The 22,960-nt window shown below is 33.2% G+C and overlaps 1 protein-coding gene across 2 annotated transcripts in view; it reads right to left on the bottom strand.

The window, feature by feature from the left end:
• Positions 1–1,404: 1,404 nt before the first annotated feature.
• The window catches only part of LOC111052154 (neuroligin-2), a 44,347-nt gene continuing 22,791 nt past the window's right edge, over positions 1,405–22,960 (bottom strand). Inside the window, exons 5-13 of one of the 2 annotated variants that reach the window (XM_039432298.1) lie at positions 22,666–22,877; positions 19,883–20,050; positions 17,920–18,121; positions 14,434–14,621; positions 11,968–12,154; positions 6,013–6,118; positions 4,574–4,769; positions 3,285–3,400; positions 1,405–1,874 (exon numbers count right to left, since the gene is read on the bottom strand). In XM_039432298.1, coding sequence (XP_039288232.1) covers positions 1,856–1,874; positions 3,285–3,400; positions 4,574–4,769; positions 6,013–6,118; positions 11,968–12,154; positions 14,434–14,621; positions 17,920–18,121; positions 19,883–20,050; positions 22,666–22,877 — 1,394 coding nt within the window. In that variant the 3' untranslated portion in view covers positions 1,405–1,855. The remainder of the gene's footprint in view (positions 1,875–3,284; positions 3,401–4,573; positions 4,770–6,012; positions 6,119–11,967; positions 12,155–14,433; positions 14,622–17,919; positions 18,122–19,882; positions 20,051–22,665; positions 22,878–22,960) is intronic. The other variant, XM_039432292.1, reaches the window with a different exon arrangement.

Here is a 22,960-nt window from a genome sequence, read left to right as displayed (position 1 = left end):
CATTTTTAATGCCCTTTTTTAAATACCTATTACTTTTTAAAAGCACAACACACTTTGAATTATTAAAACTATTAAAATTGAAAGACACAATATAATTCAATGACTTATCAGATCTTCAGGTGCACACATAAAAATGTGTGAGATGGAATAAGACGCCGAAATATATTGTACATTTTGATTTTAATACTATATAATAATAAAATTAATAATTTAGATATAATAATAAAATGAATAGACTAGAGACCCCCTGGGTTGAAGACCTCACTCGTGAACTGTTGTATTGATCTCTGAGATCCGCAACTTGTGATTATAAAGAGTTGGTTGGGATTATTATGGAAACAGCTAAATATATAGGCTATTTTACAAATATGATATTACAGTAGTATAGATAGGTTCCATGGGAATCCTATTCCAATTGAAAAAAAAAACTTTCTAACGCTTCAAAACGTTTTTCCGACATCTTGGATCCGTCATATGGATCCAACTTAATTTTTTCAAATGGAAAGGTGGTCATGTGATACATGATTTCAATACAGAATTTCAAAGGAAAATTAATGACGAAACCCGCACATCGATAACTCATCCAGTTTCATTTAAAGGTACTAATGAATGATACAAAAATGAAATGAATGAGTACGGTACCTATACATTGAATAATCAAGTGTTGGTGAACACTTCAGTAACTATATAAACCATACAGTTATAATATAGTTACTGTAGTGAACACTAATAGTAGCTTCTACCAGGACCACCTAAATATTTAGGAGGTCCTGCTTCTACTCACATTTTGACTGAACAAAAAAAAAATTTCAGTCTGACAGTCTGTGTGACAACTGCCAAATAATCAGCTTCTTTAAATGAATGGAAAAATTACTGAAATAGCATGCAAATAATTCCAGCTGACTGGTAGATTAAAAATCAAAACAAATTTTTTTGTGCACTTTCAATGTTATTTTTATATCCTGAAAAAGGACGAAGGAGTGAGTCAATTTTGTTGTCTAACGAACTTGACCTGTAAAAAAGTTCGAAGAATTCTTGTTCAAAATTTGAAGCTGATTGATCAATTCTCTCTAACGTTATTGTCGAACATACAAACAGACAGAAAACGACTTTGGGCTCTAGTAAGTCAAAAGTGAGAACTTCGCTAACGCTCGTTCAAATAGAATGAAGTGTGTTGTGTTTTTTTAAAAAGGAAAATGTGTTTTTGAAAAGGGTAATTTATTCCTTTTAATTTTAAGCTATTTACTATAGACAAAGCATTTACTATAGTTATACAAAGTTGTATGAATTGATGATGGGTTTAATAGTTCAAAGAAGTGTGATGTGTTTTTAAAAAGCTGAATTGTTTTAAAAAAGGGTTCTATATATTCGTTTTATTTTCATTACTAAAAGTATCCCTTAATACTTATAAAAGCTTACATGTACAAATAAAATGAAACTGGAGTTTGTATTCTAGGAGATAGTTGAGTAATTTTTTGTTGGGAGGCAGTGAACACTATTTTGATTAGACTTCGGTCTGAGGCACGTCACTCTTCTGCTGAGGCGGCGCCGTCCTTTGCGGCCTCTTGGAGGCGGGCGGAGGCGTCCTCAGACGTCGCGGCTCGCCCATCGGGCTGTTGGAGACGACATCCTTGAGCGACGTGGCGCTGTTCGAACGCAGCGACTGGCTGGATATCGCGCGACGCGGTTCACTCGACAGCTGGGGCGTTTTCATGGCGGGCGCGTCGCGATACTCGTAGATGTTGCCTATGCTTCTGCTGTTGTGCTGTGTCCTGTTCTCAATGCCGTCCATGTGCTCAGGCTCGTCACGCATCATGAGAACGTCGCTGCTGTAGTAGTCCGACTTTCTGAAACATTAATAACGCAAAATTCTCCTGCAAAATGTGAAAAAATAAGTCAGTCATGGCGTTCCAACACAGAGACACTTCTGTGCAAGTTTGGGTACACCACGTTCGGCTAAAATTGGATTTTTGAAATTCAGCTCCAGTCTTCAATCTAACGACCAAAACAAAATCACTAAGGTCTGGTTATAGACTTATCAGATAGCACCTGATTAATTTAATGGCCTCTAACAATATTTAATTACATTTTTAGGCAGCCGATATTAACAAGCTTTACTTGTTCACCCAAAAAACTGGAGTAAAATGAAAATAAATTTTTGTCAAACCTTGGATCGAACCCTTGACATTCTAAATTACACATAAAACCCAGCTAAGACTTACGGAATACTTTCTCTACTGTTCAGAGGATAAAAAGAACAGCTACTTTATTGTTAGATTCTCTATCGAAATAATCAATTCTACACTTGATAAATGTTAATATGTGAGGTAGGTGTACCCTACATCACTGTACCTAGTTTTCGTTCAAATACAATAATTTTTAGTAGGTAGTTATTATCATTTCAGTTGAGCATTCATAAGAGCATGCTTTATTGTTTAGTTCAAAAAACTGATGTGGATCATGCCTCAAGATACAAGTATTAACCAATATCATGTTTAGGGAGTACATTTACAGAATACAGTGGATTTAGTCAAAGTCATATTGAAGTCAGGAGTTACTCATGACAGTCGTTAGAGGAAAAAATGATTAATTGTTAATTAATAATCGATTATCAACTTAGAGTGCCGAACGTGATGTGGTGCAATTGAAAAATTAAAAATTTCCAAAATTAATTGATAACTTTATTATTCTAGACAAATCCAAACATTGATATTGTGTATCAATTAATAAAAATTGTTAAAATGAATAAATGTTATTTGTATCAGTTTAGAAATATCAAATATTCGTAATTGAAAATATGAATGAACAAAATCTAATATCCTATCAAGTTACAAACTTAATCATCGGAATAATTATTATTTAATATTATTAATAAATTGATCTGTGTAAAATATATTTAGAAAACGTTTTTAAAATTTTTCGTCAAGAGGGGATTAAGTGTTCATTCTTATAAAAGAAAACCTATAGATTAACTGTCGAAATGAAGTTTCATTGGTAGATGAATTCAGGTGACAAGACTCTGGGACTATACAAGGAAAATATCTTATTTGAGAGACTTATATTTTATTTTCTCTACATTAATGCAACAATAATGAATACGGAAATTTTCCTAGTCAAATAATTATGCTCATATTATCTTTTCAAATAAAACTGGAGGGTTCAACCTTCAAAAATCCCAAGATCAGACAGATAATATAAACTATTGCAATCCTGAGAATTTAATTTTTCACATTCCAAGAATTGGGGTTAGAAATAACGATTGAATTGATTGATAGATAACATACCTTTCGGCGTTGCGCCATAAGATGCAGCAGATGACTACAACCACGATCAGAAACATGCACATTCCTGACATCGACCAGAAAGCGATTTGTAAAGGCTCTCTCGGCTCCCACCAAAACTGAAAAAGAAAATCGTTTTAAAATTCAACAAAAACGTAAAAATTATGAGTAAAATTGTTCTTAGTGAATTGATAGTATAAGTAAATCAATTCAAGCAAATAAACAAAGATAATTTCGATAATATCTGAAGTCCCGAATTTCATTAACTGCTCTCAGTTATCACCTATTTAAGCCAATTAATGTTCATTTAGTCTATGGAAGCATGTATTGCTCTCACATCCATAGTTTCAATAAATCAATCCAGGTAATGTACGACATCCCAGGTGATCAATCCGGTAGGCTGAAACAGTGCAACAATAACGACACAACCATTTATAATAAACTTAATTATTCACTTTGTTGACTTTTACAATATTACTTCTGTACTATTCAGAACTTCTCTTCTTCTTCCTTTCACGGTTAAGGCATCATTGCCTGTTCCGAACCTCATAGTCTCTATAATCGAACCATTTTTTCTTGGACATCCTCTATCTCGTTTCCCAACTGTCATTCCTGTTTTAATTTCACTTTCCACAACATTCTGTACTAAGTTATTCTCTACTTCAGAAGTACTATTGGAACATAGTGAAATACTATAAGCAAGTTGAAGAAAGAACAGAGTAAATAATAATGTTCAACAATGTCTTACATAGGAACTAAACCACACTGGCTTGGCAATATAACACAAGACGCCATTTATCAACTGTCCAACCGAGCTGAAGCAGTATTGATCTCAGATATGAAGATATGAAGATATAATTTCAACTGGGAATGTAGCAAGCATCTATATTTGCAACCTAGTATCTGCTTTTCAATCATATTCAACTGCTACCATTATTATGTCCCTCAGCTTGATGTGGGAGGAGGATCTCTTGGACAAAAATATTTTGATCTACGATCAAAGTTTGTAATTTCATTCGAATTGAGCCTGAATTCAATTTTTAAAAAAATCACGTAGTATGGTGAATTTTCAGTATAATTCTAAATTCCATTTTAGACTTGATTATTAAAACAAATAAACTTCAATTTTTACTTTAAAAAATGTTCAAGTGAAATTATACCCTTGATATGATTATTTTTACTGTTAAAATGAAATGAAATGTTTCATAAAAACAAGAATTTTGGAAATAGAATAATATAATCATTATTCACAGAATTTTTAATAGATAGTAGATAGATTGAGTATTACTTACTTCAGTTGTAGGAGGATATGTGGGAATAAGAATTCCTATTACAGATGGCAAATACATAGTCCAGAATGCACATTCTTTCTGTCGGTAATTCATTTCAATCGTCGAGTTGAATGTCGTATTCAAGTTCAAATATTTGAGAATACCATTGCGAGCTACATCAAAGTGTAGTCCAAGAATCTCAGTGTGCGTTGGATTCCTAATGGAAATCAAAGAAATGGCAGCAATGAAAAACTATGACGGAGCCACATAACAAAAAAAAATTATTTAATAATTATTATTAAACGAAAATCCAAACTAAATGCTGCAATTCACCCCGAATACTTCTGCTACTATAAATATTGACAACAGGGTAAACAGCTAGATGGAAATTCGATGAGCGCTACTATTCAAAAATTATTTGTCAGCCCGGGAATCGAACCCAGTACCTCCTAATTGCTGGTCAGGAATGCTTACCCTTACACCAAACTGACAATTGCAGCAGTTAATTTGGATTTTCGTTTAATAATAATCATTAATTCATTAGCATTCGAATAATTAATTTGCAATACCTATCTCAGTAATTTCCATCTGTAGAATTAATTATTTTTGTAAACACAATAATAATGCCTTGGATTCCTAATGGAAATCAAAGAAATGGCAGCAATGAAAAATATGACGGAGCCAAATAACAAAAATTAATTACCTATTTGTAAACAGAATAATAGGGTACCATTCTACAATACTACTAATATGTACTAGAAAAACACTTCATTGACATGGGCTACTTTTTAAATTAATAAAACAAAATAAAATCTTATAGCACTCTTTATTTTAAAAAAACTTTAAAATAGTAAAAAAATTAGTTTCGGTGATATCACATTATCGTCAGGTTATAAAATAAAACCTATTTATAACCTTTATTTTATAACCTGACGATGGTGTGATATCACCGAAACTAGTTGTTGAACTATTTTCAAGTTTTTTTTTAAATAAAGGGTGCTATAAGATTTTATTTTGTTTTATTACTAATACTAGATATTACTCATTTTTCCCGCAACAAACAAGCTACACTTTACGTTGAAAAAACTAATTAATTAATTATTGAAATGCAAGAGATGAATTGATTTCTGATTATTTCTCTTCCAGGTATGACTTGATATTGCAGGTAAGACATTGAAAGAATGCTTTGTAACCCATTACAAAAGAAAACAAATACAAATTCAGATGAAAATCAATACACTTCATCAACTCAGTCACAATTAGCAATGTTTCAGTTTTATTTTCCATTACTCAAATTAGAAATTCTGCTTAACAAGTAACGATTCTGATTACAATACATTCAGTAATAAAACGGCTATCTCTGATTAGAATCTTCAATCAGTCTGATGGATCATTGAACTTAAAGGATGACAAAAACATAAAATTTAAGTAGTTGCCAGAGTAAATAAAAATCTACTCACCCAAATCTAGCGAAATTGGAATACGCTTTCATGAAAAAATGACTTATATTTCGATCATTCTCAGTCCACATTGTTCTTTGCAAAGCCAGTTTTGAAGGGAAGAATTCTGAAATCAAATTTAATGTAGGCGATTATTTGACATGAGTTTTCACAATCCAAGAGTATCCATTGTTTAAAGATTAAAAGTTTCGACGACGGTGAAAAATCATGACAGGTAAAATTGGACTGAAAAATGTATGCCTCTAGGCAGTCGGTTACGAGGACGAGACCTGGAACTATCTACAGCAGATGATCGGGCCCGGCTCTACCCCTCTATTTCGAGACACCATTCTTAACTTGAATTGTTGATCATTCTCACTACCCTATAATACTAGCTCAATACCATACATAAGATAACCCCAAATAATTTTAACCCCGTTACAAAACTAGGAGGTATATTATCATTTTAAACTCAAACTACTTATTTGCATTTTCAGTTATTTACATTATTTTGTAAAGAATTTCTGCATTGCACAGCAAACACAATTCCATATCAGCATATTCAATTTTACAAATTACAAATCTATGATCAATAAACAAATCACAAATACATAATAAGATACTAAATAATTTTAGTAACTGTTTTAGGGCTACAGTTTTTAAAGACTATACTTTGCTGATACTTTTGTGAAATAGTTCATCATTGGAAAAATAGTTTCCAATCTAGATCATGAAATAATTGTACATAACTGAATAGATGAATAAATAAATCAACCGTACAATGTGTGATTGACAATACAATAATCTTACCAACAACCATGAATGGTGCTCCCGTCAAGAAAATATGTTCAATGTTGTGCGTTTATTCGAAAGCCAATAAATTGATTGTCTCTATTGTTCTATTGTATAATCACTTTCTTAAATTTCAGCAATTCAATACCTCTATAAATCATCTTTGTCTTTCGGGAGTTTTGAAAGACAATTGATGTGAATAAATAGAGATGAAACAGTTATTTTCAAATATTTTATTCATCTTTGGCAATAGTAATAGATTGGGAATCAATATTGATGAAATTATTGTGAATTGTCAACGGAAACAATGAACGAGGAGTCAGCAGTATGAAGCCAGCAAGTGCAGGCCGCTCTCGCTGCTGTCTCTTTCTAACTTTAGTTAATTTCTCATCTAATTTCTCTCTCTGAAAAGTAGCGCGATTTTCCGTGTGACCAGCAAGGAAAATTACGTCTTAAAAAAAGGCAGTCGTGGCCGAGCATTATATTGAAACAAAGCCTGGACGGATTCCAGAGGCCGAGCAGAAGACTCAAAATGTTCGTAAAAGTGATCTTTTTGTTAATTGTGATCGGCTAAGGCTTTGTTTATTTGGGAGTTGTTGATATTAGGGTTTAATTGGGATTAGTTTATAATTGTAGTTATTAGGAAAGAATTGGTAAAGCCACCCTTGTGCCCCAGTGGAAGGGCGTAGAATATAGTGCCTGATTCGGACATCTGTGTTTTCTCTGCCTTATTACCACTCCACCTGTATTTTGGTTACAGCAATTATTACTGAAAATCATATGAACAATGCTAAGCTTACAGAAAGTAATGAAAATTTTGTATTGTTCCCAGTTTGCTTAAACGACTAAATTGAATTCTCACTTGGCTTATTTTATGAGACGATTTTCAGTAATTATGACAGCGTTGTAAGCAAATTCTATCAAAGATAATTTTATTCTGCTTCCATTGAATATTTAAAACAATGTAGCTCGAATTAGACATAATTCGAGAATGATAAAAACGAGCTCATCGTTTTGGGAATTACTCTCATGGTTTATAATGAATCTATTGAGACCGAAATGACTATAGTGTATAATATGATGAATAGTGTATAATAAAATTATTTTCTTTTTCATATGAACGGATGATCAATTTTCAAAGTTATTTTTTCAATAATTAATTTTCAAGTGCATTGAACATAGTTCTAATCTAAGATGAGTTTAACATAGTGAATAAAGAATAAGATAGCGAGCATTAATATGTAGAGAGAATTACATGAATAATTATAAAAGTATAAAGGAATAATTTGAGAGAAATCATATTTTGATAAAATAGGAATCTATCGTAAGTTTAAGTTGTTATGAAAGTTGAATAGGTACAATAAATGTTTGCATTAATGATTAATTATTGACTTTACAACAGCTGTAGTTTTCTGTAAAGTGCGTAGCTCAAAAATTTCTAGTTTCATTCAAAATTTAGACTTTTTGAATAATTATTAAGTTACTGTTCTAGATTTTTCAATTTGAGTCTAATCTATTTGATTCGAAATTTGCTCGTTTATCTGAGTATTGAAGAGTATAAATTGTATTTTGAAAAGTGAAAGTGACATAACCAACATTTTGATTTGGACAGTATAATAGTACCTATAAATTGGAGATGGGACAGTTTTGGGCATGAGCCTGTTGTGCCTTTCCTCATGTCAAGTATTTGTACACAATGTGAATAAATAAATAAATACTTTTATGAATAGAATATTACTTTGAACATGGTTTCGATAATGTATTATAGTCTTATTGTCTTATAGTCTTATTGTCTTATAGAATTCATTGGATTATTTTCTTTGTCAATTTCTCTATTTAAAGATATTCTTAATGTAGTATTGTATGAGTCCACAATCCCTATAACATTTCGCATTCCTAGATCATATCCTTATTTTTTGAAGAATTATATGCATACCCCTTGAAATTTGAAACATGTCCTTTCCCTTCTCCATTGGAATGTGCTCAGAATGAATCAGATTCATCACATCGAACTGCAACTACTACAGCTACAAGAGAACACCGACGGCAACGACATTGATGACGACATACGAGCCAACGACGGGACCGACAATCGACTTCCACGCCGACGCGGACATTCCATAGATGCGATCGGGGCTGCCTTGAATTGGTGTTGAGGAGTAACTACTGACGAACAACTCGTATCTTATGTGGAAACCAAAGATGACATCACTTCACATCTCAACCATTTACAAGACTTTGTACACGCTGAACATGTAGATTTGGTGAACAACACACTCAAGATGAACGACATGGCTCACAACATGGAACATGACCTAATTATTTGGCAAGCATTCGCCAACAGAATAAACTAAAAAAAGAGAACTCTACAGTCGACTTCTTGTTGAAAACTCAACTGGGGACAACGATATTCATGCACATGACACAACATGAAATACGACCTAATTATTTGGAAAGCATTCGCCAAACAGAATAAACTAAAAAAAGAGAACTCTACAGTCGACTTCTTGTTGAAAACTCAACTGGGGACAACGATATTCATGCACATGACACAACATGAAATACAACCTAATTATTTGGAAAGCATTCGCCAAACAGAATAAAATACAAAAAGGGAATTCTACAGTCGACTTCTTGTTGAAAACTCGACTGAGGACAACGATATTAATGTATATGACGACGCTCAACCAGAACTATCAAGATATAGAGACGAGAAGCCACAATCAACAGCTCTCTCGTCACGTCATCTCACAAAAATATCTTCAGCAACTGAAGCAGACAATCAACCGGAACAACTACACACTAGCAACAGAAGAACTGGATAAGATTCGAAATTTGAAACTCACAACCTGCAGTAAAACTGATAGCGAAATATTGGTGACTCTCAAAATACCAATAAAGAGGAATTCGACAACGCGCTATTGCAGATACAATCAAATCGCTTCATTGGAATGGTCATACCTGCCACTTGACCACCCAACATCACCTCATTTTGAAACAAGAAAGCAAACTGAAGATCCTTTCCAAAGATGAAGAACAAGACCGAAAATTCAAGCAGAAAGGACTCTGCTTGATTCCAAGAGCCTAACTTTCATCCAACACGGCCACAAAGACTTGTCTACATCTCTTATCAACTGAAGCTGAAATCTCAAAACTTCATCAAGTCTGCAAATTCAACTGTCAGCCAAACGACAATGAAACGCAGATCACACGCCTTCGTGAGGATACATTTCTACTCCACAACCCAAGAGAGACTATGAAGATTCGGTGTGGAAATACCACCAAAACAATCCCAGGGATCGGTCCAGGAACACTGACTCTTCACATCCAGTGCGCATGCGAACTTCTAGACAACAATGACATTTAGATTAGCACACTCCTGTGATTCCCGTTCCCATCCCTTGCCTAAATTTATCAATTTTATTCCTCACCTGTGGACGAACTTAACAAAACTTTCGTTGCCAATTTTTGAACACGAGAAAATACCTGGATATCTCAACTTAACAGATATTTTAAATGAAAATTGGCCTATTCACTTCACGACATTTGAAACACATAATTTATTTTCTAACGATTTGTTCGAATACTTGAATATGCCAAACATATTTGATCTGCTAGGAGTAAATAATAAATTAATCATATATGTAATTATAAACTGGCAAATTATTCTGACTTAAACTTCAATTTATTCATGTATTCGGAGTTATATTAGGAGTGAGCCAAGAGATATGATGTCTCCTCCAATACGCACTCCAGTCGTAAACTATCCCCTGGAACAGCTTTGAACTCTAATCAACATTGCTTTGAATTCTCACTCGTATATTATTTTATTGTAATTAGTCTAGCCTTTGAAAATTCCCATTTAATTTTATTGTATAATATTGGAAGCGTATCTTATTTATTGTAATTTCATTTTGTTGGAACCAAGTATGTTAAGTGAATAATTGTAATTTTTTTTAATAACTTCGGGTCGAAGTTTATGGGGACCCGAGGATGTAATGTAGCCGATTATTTGACATGAATTTTTACAATCTGAGAGCATCCATTGTTTAAAAATTAAAAGTGTCGACGATGGTGAAAATTCATGACAAGTAAAATTGGACTGAAAAATGTATGCCTCCAGACAGTCGGTTACGAGGACGGGACCTGAAACTATCTACAGCAGATAATCGGGCTCGGCTCTACCCCTCTGTTTCGAGACACCATTCTCCAGGACTGGTTTAGTGAGTTACTATATTATAATTCATCAATCTTATTGAAGGCAAATCCTGTAAATATTTTATTATTATTACTGTTATCATAAATTTTTCCCTTAATATTTTATTTTTGTTTTCATTTTCATTATGAGTTTCAAATTTAAAAATATATCAAGTACTGAAAAATATTATTTGTTTTCTTTATTCTTTTAAATTATATTTCCTTTCTCTTGAGTTATAGAGTTACATCAATTTAACCACTCGTAAGCCATCGATTCCTCCATTATAAATTGTTATCATAATGTCCAGTTAATTTTATTAAGTCAACTTGAATTAGTTTATCATTCTCACAACCCTATAATACCAGCTCAATACCCATACATAAGATAACTCCACTAACTTATAATATTAACCCCATTATACAGACAAACAAGATTTTAGCAGCAATATACTACGAGGTATATTATATTTTCAAACTCAAACTTCAAGTGCCGGTTGCACAAAAGCCGGTAACATTTTAACTGTGATCAACTCCACGAGAACCAATCAGAGAAGTCGTCTTTTCAAAAACGCCTTTTCTGATTGGTTCTCGTGGAATTAATCACAGTTAAAATTCAACCGGCTTTTGTGCAGCCGGGCTCAACTGTTTATTTGCATTTTTAGTCATTTACATTATATTGAAGAATTTCTGCATTGCACAGCATACACAATTCCATATCAGCATATTCAATTACACAAATCACAAATCTATGATCAATAAACAAATCAAAAAATTCATAAAATACATAAAAAGGCACTAAATAAGTTTGGTAACTGTTATAGGGCTACAGGTTTTAAAGGCTTCTTTTGTGAAATAAGTTTGAAATAGCTTATCATTGGAAAAATAGTTTCCAATCTAAATCATGAAATGATTAGTTTATGACTGAATAGATGAATAAATAAATCAACCGTAAGTTACAATATGAAATTGACAATACAATAATCTTACCAACATCCATGAATGGTGCTCCCGTCAAGAAAAGATGCTCAATGTTGTGCGGGTATTTCCTCCATTCGGGAAGGTGCAGCGACTCGACTGTTGTATTCATGACATACATGTACACGGGCACACCTTGCTCCACCAGCAGTTTCACTATTTTGTCAGTCGGTGCTCGATAAAGAAAGTCAGATAACAGCTGCAATAGAAACAAAGTTGAAATTGTTGAAGATAAAATAACATTGGAATTATCAAAACCTATTATTTGTTTAATATCTATAACATAATAAAGGAAAGAATTAGCTTACAGGATAATAAGGATAGAGAATTCACGAATGACATATCACGTCTGAGCTAATGGACTGATTAACTTGTAATTCTCTATATAGATTCTTAGTGCCAGTTTCCGAGTTCGAAATTCAGCTAAGTTCTGGACTTCAAACAGCTGGAGCCAGAAAATTGGCTTCCCAAAACGGGGCGTAGTCAAAGTAAATAGTTGCAATAAATCTTCATTTTCTCATTTCTATAATTGGAAACGTTTTCCCTTGACGAATTGAACATTTTTAAACAATTCTAAGTAGCTGAAACTTTACACTATTTTCTATTAATTTTATTTTGTGTTCATTTTTCTAGTTTTTCAAAATTTATTTCAAACATGACTACGACTACGCCCCGTTTCAGAAAGCCAATTTTCTGACTCCAGCTGTTTAAAGTCTAGAACTTAGCCAAATCCCGAGCTCGGAAACCGGCCTTCAACTTACCGAGGATGGTTATAGGCCTATTTTAAATTCTTCAAGATTTCAGTAGGTCTAGTTTTTAAATTGACCTTTGCGGAGCACGGGTTACCTGCTAGAATTTAATAATATTTTCGTACTATTTTGCAGTCTATTGTCAACATGAACAAATAATATCCTAGCCTTGAGTATTGAATTGTTGCATAAAGATCAAATACCATTTAAATTATTAAAAAATATTATTCATTTCATATATTTAATAATATTTTCGTACTATTTAACACTCTCTTCAGAGACAAATAATATCAAAGCCTTGAGTATTGGATTGCTGCATATAAGATCATAGCAATTTTGCAAATCTCAGATACAAATGAACAAATCAAATATCAAATCAAGTTTTATTCAATGATATCACTCACATTACATGACAAATTCCGTTACACAAATGATAGATATTATAGATCATTGAATACAATACTGTTTGCTTAAGAAAAATCTTGTCTGCAAACAGGAGTGAAATATAGTTTGGTGTTTTAATTTCTCTAAATTCAAAATGTTTAGCTTATATATATTTTTGGACGAAAATTGAACTTGAACGTTTTATAGTAGAAACATAACCTATTTTTTGGACATTTTATTAATTTATCAAAATTTGGGAATGGAATAGATTTGGGCCAAGCCTGATGTTCCTTCCTAATCATATTTATATGATTTGTGATTCTGTCCACGAATAAATAAATAAATACATTCAGAGCTCAACTAAAAATGCTTATCTATAAACTCAAATGAAAATACTTATCTTAATTAAATTTAATTATTTTAATTCATCCCACACACACACAACACACCATGGAGAAATCATAATAATTATTAATAAAATTCTGAAAGAATTGAAACAAGTGACTGTCAAGGTGATTCATCTAAGAATAATAAAAAGCTCATAAATCTCAACCGGAGAATGATCCATCAACTAGGTGTAATTTAGATTTAAGATTAGCCCTATTTGAATTTTTAATCTCGATGGGCAGACTATTGAAAAATTTAGGACCCAAGAAAATGAAGCTCTATTGAAAGAGACTGCAATATGATCTGGGTGGAGTTATTACCCTCTAGTATTATTACCTCTTGTATTATAAGTAACATCCGCACCTCGATTGCCACTTAGCCATGAACATGGAAAGAACTTTGAATACATATAAATGACATGAACATGAGATTAATTTCGTTCCAACCACTAATCAACAACCCATGAGCATGGAATAATGAAAGAGTTTTTTCCAAAGAGTTCTCCTGATTCTTTATTCCATGTTCATGAGCTATTGTGCTCTACTGATTGATCTGTTCTATTCTATTATTAATGTTGATATGATATAAATATTAATGTAGTACGCCTAAGATTTCCATTGTTTGTTGACTAAAAGATGCATAAAAATAATTTGTTATTGTACAGTAACTTATATGTTTTTATCATTGCCAGTTGATAGTGAAAACAATCGAAACCTAAACCGCAACCCACTCACTCGTTCTATACTTTTGTTCGCACCTGTAGTTTTGCCGTGCATTATATCTCCAGTAATGTTAATTGATCCTATCTTTAAATCAATGAATAATGGAAATCTCAACGTTAAACAATGATTCAATTTGAGAATGCAAAAAGATAATGGGTATTCAGAATATTTGCTTAAACTTCTGAATTTTGTTTTTCGATTTGGGTGTCGTATAAAGAGAAAACTTTTCAACTTACATCAATAAACTGCTGTCTAATTTGAGTTTTATTGTAGGGGTCCGGCCAATAAGTATACATATACTTGATGGCTCTGAAAACGCCATCACGATTCAACGTGTAATTGTAGCGAAGGATCAATGCTTGAAGTTGTTCATCCAGAAATTTTTCATCCAGCTCGTAGTACGGACCCAATGAGGCATTATTATCTGGAAAAAAGACAAAAACGGTTAAAACTGATGCGGTTCGAAAACTGATTTTTTACAGCTCTGAATTATTCTTAATATTATAATAGTTTTATCAATTTATATTTTTTCTCTTTCCAATATTGTTATATGTTTGATCAACTGAATAAATAAATAATTGGATGAAGCCTTCACGATGGGGATGATGAATGATAAAAATAAAATGAAGGCTTCTAATACTAGCAAGTTCGATAATATTTGATTCTATTAGGTGATCTACTGATTCTGTCAGATCATCTTAATAGAAACCCCTTTGTAGAAAATTAATTTATAAAACTAGAAAAGCTGAGGTAAGCATAATATATCACTTCTTAAGAATATGCAGTAATTCTCTGCATACTAGTCAATCGATACGCAACTATACACTCTTGTCATATTTTCCGTCGCCTTATTTTAGCCACAATTAAAGGCCTATCCAAGTTTGTTGGTGTCAGCGAGTTTCTTGGCACCCAGAAATTCTTTCCTCTTACTTTTTATTTGAAATGCAGATTATATTAATAGTTGTTGCAAAAGCCAATTTAATTCTATAGAGAAACAATTGAAAGAGAAGGGTCGTATTTTGTTGTTTTTTCGATGACTGATGATGACGCATTAACATGACATTTAATTGATGCCTTCAGAATATTAAATTTTATTTACAGTATTGAATAGTTCGTAAAGATAAAAGCATGTTTAAAGGAGCATCTTTGTAGATGACAAACAGTTTGTCATGGGTGACATGCCGTCTGACAAGGGTAGGTAGATCCGTACTTAATTTGAAATATAATAACGTTGAGGAAGATAGTTTTAAAATGATGGTTAAAAAAATTGTATGTCTTATAAATTTAATATTGGGTACATTTTAATTAGGTTCTTGAATTGGAACGATATTGTCCCTATTGCAACTGAATTGAATTCATACTTATTCATTTATTCATCATCAATACAATCAAAAATCATAATACAGTATCGATATGACTGGGCGATATGACTGCTTAGTGGGAAGGGCAAAAATGATTTTATTCAAACTAATGTGAAGTTCAAGACTTGCCATTTGGGAATTATTAATAACATCTATCACTTTTTGACAATTACTTTCTTAAGGTTGCTTCCTCCTGAACGAATACACTCTTGAAATCTATGTTGACGATTCCTCATTGATCGCTGTAACATCTGCGTTTCCTGGTCCCATGATCTGTCCAACTGCGATTTTCTGTTTGTGGAGCTATCTCAAATCAGCGTTTCCACAACTTGACCAATAACTGAGGTTGAATCATAACAGACAATTCAAAATGAAATTAACAATATCGCAGCTGACATATTGCAGCAATCGTTCAGGAATCTCAACACAGATGTCAAGAGTGTACTCGTGCAGAAGGAAGTCATCTTGAAGAAGTAATTATCAAAAAGTGATAGTTGTTATTAATAATTTTCAAATAGCAAGTCTTGAACTTTACATTAGTTGAATAAAATAATTTTTGCCCTTCCCACTAATGTTTTATGGCGTTTTTAAAAGTTCCCGTTATTCTGTGTCACTCTGTATTTGAAATACCGGCATATTAGGGGGGAGGGGTGATGGAATGCCTCCTCACATTCTTAGCTATGGAGGCCTCCGCCATTTTTTCTAAGCAATTATGTTGCCGGCAAGATGGCCGAGACGACTAGGTGTTGCACCCTTCAGTCTACTAGCGCTTCCTGGTCGTGGGTTCGAATCCCGCCGACAGGCAAGTAAGTTTCATCATTTCATCATATCATCCATGCACAAGCTAAAAGCTCTCGTGGACATCATCTATAATATAATAAAGGGAAGAATCGTCTTATAGTCCAGTCAATATACACATACAAAAGGGGTGTGCTTGCAATTTATATTAAAGTTCTGATTTTTTAGTATATTATTTGGATACATAGGAGAAGTCCAGAACCAAATTATTCATGCAAAATTTCCTTGTTCTATATACAGAGTGGCCCAAAAACCTCGTATTTTCGGTTCATTTTCCAGTTTTCTTCTATTTCCGCCATATCCAGTGATCGGGCGGAAAAATTTGTTCACAGCTTTTTTTAAGAATATAGAATTATGAATGGAATGAGATCATTCAGAACTCTCTATCTCCAATGAGAACTGAGTTATGATTTTTCAAAAATGAGTGACATTTTAAGAAAAAAAAATCAATTTTGATGATATTTAGTATTTGATCAACAATTATCCCGATTGTTACAATCTAGATGTAAAATTCAAAATCCCTCTGGGCGTAGTTTTGTGCTCTACAATTCGAGACTAGGTAGAGCGCTCTATATCCCATATAGATTTCCAGATACACCTGACAACAATATGCTCCTTGTATTCAGGGACTTAAAATGTCACTCATTTTTGAAAAATTATAACTCAGTTCTCATTGGAGGTAGAGAGTTCTGAATGATCTCATTCCATTCATAATTTTATATTCTTAAAAAAAAGCTGTGAACAAATTTTTCCGTCCGATCACTGGATATGGCGGAAATAGAGGAAAACTGGAAAATGAACCGAAAATACAAGGTTTTTGGGCCACTCTGTATATAGCACAAGGAAATTTTGCATGAATAATTTGGTTCTGAACTTCTCCTATTTATCCAAAAAATATATATAAAAAATATCAGAACTACAATATAGATTGCAAGCACCAATGTATATAGTGACTGGACTATTATGCTTGTATGGGATAGGAAGTTCACGAACGACGCATCATCACGTCTGAACTACTGGACTGATCAACTTGCAATTTTACATGAAGATTTTGAATTTACCGAGGATGTTCATAGGCCTATTTTCATTGTTATTGATCAATTTATTCTAATTGAATAATAAGAACAAATTTATTCAATTTGTGATTCAAAGTTAATGCAACTGTAGAGCCCAACCAAACAGGTTATATTCCAAGTGACTCCGTACCTTAGTTGATAGCGTGCACGGTTCATGAATCAAAGGTTGCGGGTTCGGGACCTATCAAACTCATTTTTTGCAGAAGATTTTCAACTGTTATAAAAATTATCCACGTAATTTTGAACAGAATAATAAATGAATAATTATTCATTTTTTTATGTTTCCTGGTCATGAGGAGTAGAGGAGATTGCATTATTTTAGAACATCAAATTTTCCCCGGTAATCTGCTGGTCCGCAAAAAAATTTCTTGGAAGTAACTGAGATAGCAGAGTAGGGGTAACTCACAAACATAGGTCCGGACAGCAGTCCTATAGGAGTTTATTATTAGAATATATTTAAATGAGATTTAGATATTCTTCAACTTACAAACATAGGGCGCAGCCTCCTGAGTGGTGACACCGGTCATGTAGGAGAGGCCGCCATTGAACTCGGCTCGCCGTATCTGCTCCTCGGGAGGTGCGATGGCGAAGCGCCAGTCCTTCGCATTCCAGCCCTCGAACCAGCCGTCACGAGGCACCGTAAAGTTGTGATCGTACACGGGTCCCCACGGTATCAAACCGAGCTTCTCCTGAACACATCAAACGAAAAGAAAGTATTAATCATAATAATTATTGATTGATATATTTTTGGTAAGTATCAGCACTAAATCTGTTGAAGTCGGAAAACTTTGCATTCATGTTACATCGAAAACGGTGCAACATAATAAGGGAAACGAGAAGAGACAAGAGCCAACAATCTTGACAATCTTATAAGATAAGATATTTTTAAAATCACTCCACTTATATGGTCTTCTTTATTCAAATTAATAAAAACAATATGAAACTTGTAGTACCTATCCTTTTATTAAAACATTTTAATGACTAGTTTCGACCTACTTTAACCATTTTCAAAAGTAAAAATGTGAAAAATAAACAAGTTATTACTAGATTATATATGTTCATATAATGTTTGTTCATATGTACTATTTTCTAGTACGAATTGTTTATTTTTACATTTCAACTTGCAAATGGCCAAAGTAGGTCGAAACTAGTCATTGAAATGATTTAAAAATGTTTTAATAAAAGGGTATACTACAAGTTTTATTTTGTTTTTATTCATTTAAGATATTTATTTATTTGACACAGCATATTATCACGGTAAATACACACACAGTTGAATGTCGTCAAAATACATTTGTGAAAATACAATTCTACTATAAGCTATAGTCATGTTATTGTCATGTCTATCTCAACACCTAGATTAATACATGGAATAGAACTCAAATCACCATACTATCTAGCTCAAATTATCTATAGGAATTTGCCGGACGACATCAGGGAGGCTGAGGATTGCAGCGACGTGGTGTATAAAAGTAGGTTGGTCGAGTGGCTTTTTGGCATAGGCTGGATTGGAACTGAGGAACTGCTCCACTCACCTTACATTTAGCATACCAACTCAATTTAATTGTAATAGAATTTTTCGCTTCATTACTGGTCTCAAGTTTCCTAACTCTCTCACTTGTACATTTATAATCAGCTCTGCTCTGCTACTGATAATGTATTATTTTAAATTACCAGCAGTTATATTTATTTATATAGGTTGTATAAAACATGAAGTTAAAAGTACTTAGCACAAATAAATATACATGTTAGGTACTCTATTTTTCATGCAAGAACTCTCCCCCATTCACAGACGTATAGTCTTCTTGGGGGAATTCCACGCCATGTGTATTTTAATACTGTAATGTAGGCTATCATTTTCTATTTAAATTAATGTATTTTATTGAAAATTGAATTAATGTAATTCAACATATTTTTGTAATGCAATGTGGAAAATAAATTGATATGATTTGATGTTACATAGTAATTAGAAGCACCCAGAACATAAATAATTCAGTAACCTTATAATCACATCAAATCACATAGCTCTTCACGTAGGTAATTGAAACTTTAATCTACATATTTGTTTTCTCCCAAATACTCTTGCTGAAATGAGGAATACAGTGATGAATAGATCGGAATTTGTTCATTTAATTTGTATCTCAATTCTTAAGTACAGTAATAATAATTTCATATTTCGTTAAATAATCTCAATTTCATAAATTTCGTTTCTGACTCGTGCTTTTCAGGGGAGGGAGTTAAGCCCCAAGGGATCCCTGTACTGCCATTGGGTGGGTTGCAGCCTTCACGTTCAGCACAGGGCTTTGCCTCCCCTGTCCATCCGTACGAGCGATTCTATTACAATGGAATGGCTAGGAGATTCATGTTGCGAATTATTTACATATCTTGAGTTCTAGAACATTATTTAGTGGCCACGTTTTATCGTTCTCAAGATTGCAATTTATTATTACCGTGAATTGAGCGTTAGCAAGTTCGTATTGGCCCCTCCCTGCCAAGCAGTCGACCATCTTGTAAGTATTGTCGATGCTACAGCCAACATGCTGAGCAAACTCTCTGCTCGTATTTTGAGCTCTGTACTTGTCCATGGTCATTGCCCAGTCAGCCAGTGCTGAGCCACTCTGTAACAATTCAATAATGTACTTTAGTCATTTCCAGCAGGCTTATCTTAGAATGTAAAAAGCAAACTGGTTATGTAATTCTTTGGCATAAGATTAATGTATCAAATAAATATAGGCTATATTATTGAATAAATATACTATTAGGCTATACTATAATAAATATATACTATACTATTAAACGAGCAATTTCTGTTCATACGTTTAGATGTTTGGATGTTTATATGTTTGTATTTCACCAGATCTCAAAAACGGTTTTAACGATTCTCACGAAATTCAGAGCATAGTAGGTTTATAACATAAAAATTCGATTGCACTAGGTCTCATCCCTGGGAAAACTCTCTGAAGGACATTAAAAGGATAATTATTATTCATCCTTGGAAAAACAGCTGATAATAACTATTTCATCGTCTGTTGATGATGGAAGTGAGTGAGCGAGTTCAGCTGTTGAACTTTTTCAATCATTCAATTATTTTCAATCCTGATTAATTCCAGTAGATCCATCTTTTTGAAATGGTCTTCTCTGATTTGGTTCATGTGAAATCAATCAGCATTAAAATTTAACCGGCTTTTGTGCAACCGGGCCTTTGTGAGGGAAATTTTTGCATTCCTCTGGGAATTAATCTCAATTTACTGTGATTAGATAGAACATTTCTGTATGAACTATGGATGTTATTATAATTTCTTCTTTCTTCTTAATAAATTTTTTATGCTTTTGTACTCCAGAGCGAAGCTCGGTCCCCGATATTGAATGTATAAATCAATGACGTTGAGCATCAAAGTTTATGATGATATTAGGCTATTTTGTAAACATGAAATCTAATATGAATTTTATAAAGGTGCAGATTATGAATATTATGTTACGTCTAAACGTATCATAAAAGGAACAAACAATTTCCTAAATTCGCGAATACTAAATAGTATTTCGGAATTATATACCTTCCTAGATTATTTTGTCTATGCCAATTTCCTTAGATAAAATCATGAATTTGCAAATACTTATTAGGTATCATTCACACACAGCCAAAACTATTTTGATACGGTATCGTATAATCAACATATCTCTATTATTTTGTACGTTCAACTAATTATTATCGAAAACTACATGACTTCGAGTCAAGATGTTATAATGACATGATCGCCAAAAAACCAGTGATATTGATAGTGAAATTGGAAGCCTGAATAGACGCTAAATATTATTGTACCTACCTTATTCGACTCCAAACGGTGCTCATTGGCAAATGCTCAATGTACTAGCAAATACAGACAACATTATGTTCTCCTGATAGAACACTATACAAGATCTCAAATATTAAAAAAAAATAATCATTATAACACAATAGTTTTTGGCGTGACTGGAAAAATAAGTCTTGAGCTCCAGCCACGAGTTCTAGAAATAATAATAATACATTTTTTAATATAATAATAGCAGTACAAATGGAACAATTCTGTTGATGGATGATAATCTATGGAGAATAAATAAATTGGAAATATACAATGTATATGTAGGTATTTGAGACTTATAAGCTCTACTGCGTAGACTATCTGCCATGCGCTAAAAGATAATAATATTGTACAATATAGTACCTACTTATAACATTGAGCCGCAGAGTCTATTACGTTTTTACTACAGTTGTGTGGCCTGATGCCGATAAATAGGCTACTACTTTGTATAATTACAGTACCAACTATGTGTACTATATACTATTGTGTACTTTATATGGCTATTATGGTTTATTCTTGCATTTAAACTTGAAAATGGCAAATGTAGGCCTAAACTAGTTGTTTGAAATGTTTTAAAGTTTGAAATGTTTATAATAAAAGGGTACCGGTACTTCATGTTTTACATTGTACTTATACAGAATGTCCCAAGAAAGGTGTAGCAGCCGAAGACCTAAGATTCTACATTCAATTTGCAACAAAAAATGTCCAGTAAGATTTTCTTATATCGACCTTAGTTTTCGAGATATTTCGATTTTTCGATATTTTTTAAAAACGTCAATAACTAGAAAACTATCAGCCTAAATCTAATTCCAAAAGACATGGTTGGAAAGAGCAAGAAATTTCCAATAAGGTTTATGTAATTTGTTCCTTTGTTTGACGTTTTTGAACTTTGAGTGTTCAAAGTTTTGTTTTGTTTGTTTGAAATGAATGTTCAAAGTTGAAAAAAGTACATTCGTCGAGTTCAAAGCCAAATTTCAAACAGTTTGAACACTCATAAAAAGTTCAAAAACGTCAAACAAAGGAACAAATTACATGAACCTTATTGGAAATTTCCTGCTCTTTCCAACCATGTCCTTGGAATTAGATTTTGTCTGATAGTTGTCTAGTTATTAACGTTTTTCAAAGATATCGAAAAATTGATATATCTCGAAAACTAAGGTCGATATAAGAAAATTTCACTGAACATTTTTTGTTGCAAATTCAATGTAGAATTCACATGTTGCACCTTTTGTGAGACACCCTGTACACTATTGTACAATAATATTGCACCCCTATGGGCCGCTTTTAAATTGATGATATTTGCTAATGAAGAGTTCAGTGTGACACTTGAAAATGATTTTTGCAATGACTATTACAGCACAAAGACAATCAGATGTGGATGAATGGAGCCGAACCTGTGCTATGACACGCTTGACATATGACCGAGTCCTGGGGTTGACCATCAAGAGGCCGGCAGATGCGGCCCCCGCCCCGGGCCCGAACAGAGTGATCGACTCTCTGTCGCCGTTGAATGAGCCGATATTCTCGTAAACCCATCGCAGCGCCATTGCTTGATCAAGTATTCCGTAGTTGCCTGGCGAATTCACATCACCTGTGCTCAGAAAACCTGGAACATAATCAACATTTCAATAGCCGAAGTGTGATAAAAAACAGAATGAGAAATGCTTTCAGAGTAGATTCTTGATACTT

The sequence above is a fragment of the Nilaparvata lugens genome, chromosome 1 (genome assembly GCF_014356525.2).
Source record: "Nilaparvata lugens isolate BPH chromosome 1, ASM1435652v1, whole genome shotgun sequence".
NCBI classification, from domain to species: domain Eukaryota; kingdom Metazoa; phylum Arthropoda; class Insecta; order Hemiptera; family Delphacidae; genus Nilaparvata; species Nilaparvata lugens.
The sequence above is the reverse complement of the archived record's forward strand: the minus strand, read 5'-3'. Positions and strand labels throughout refer to the sequence as shown.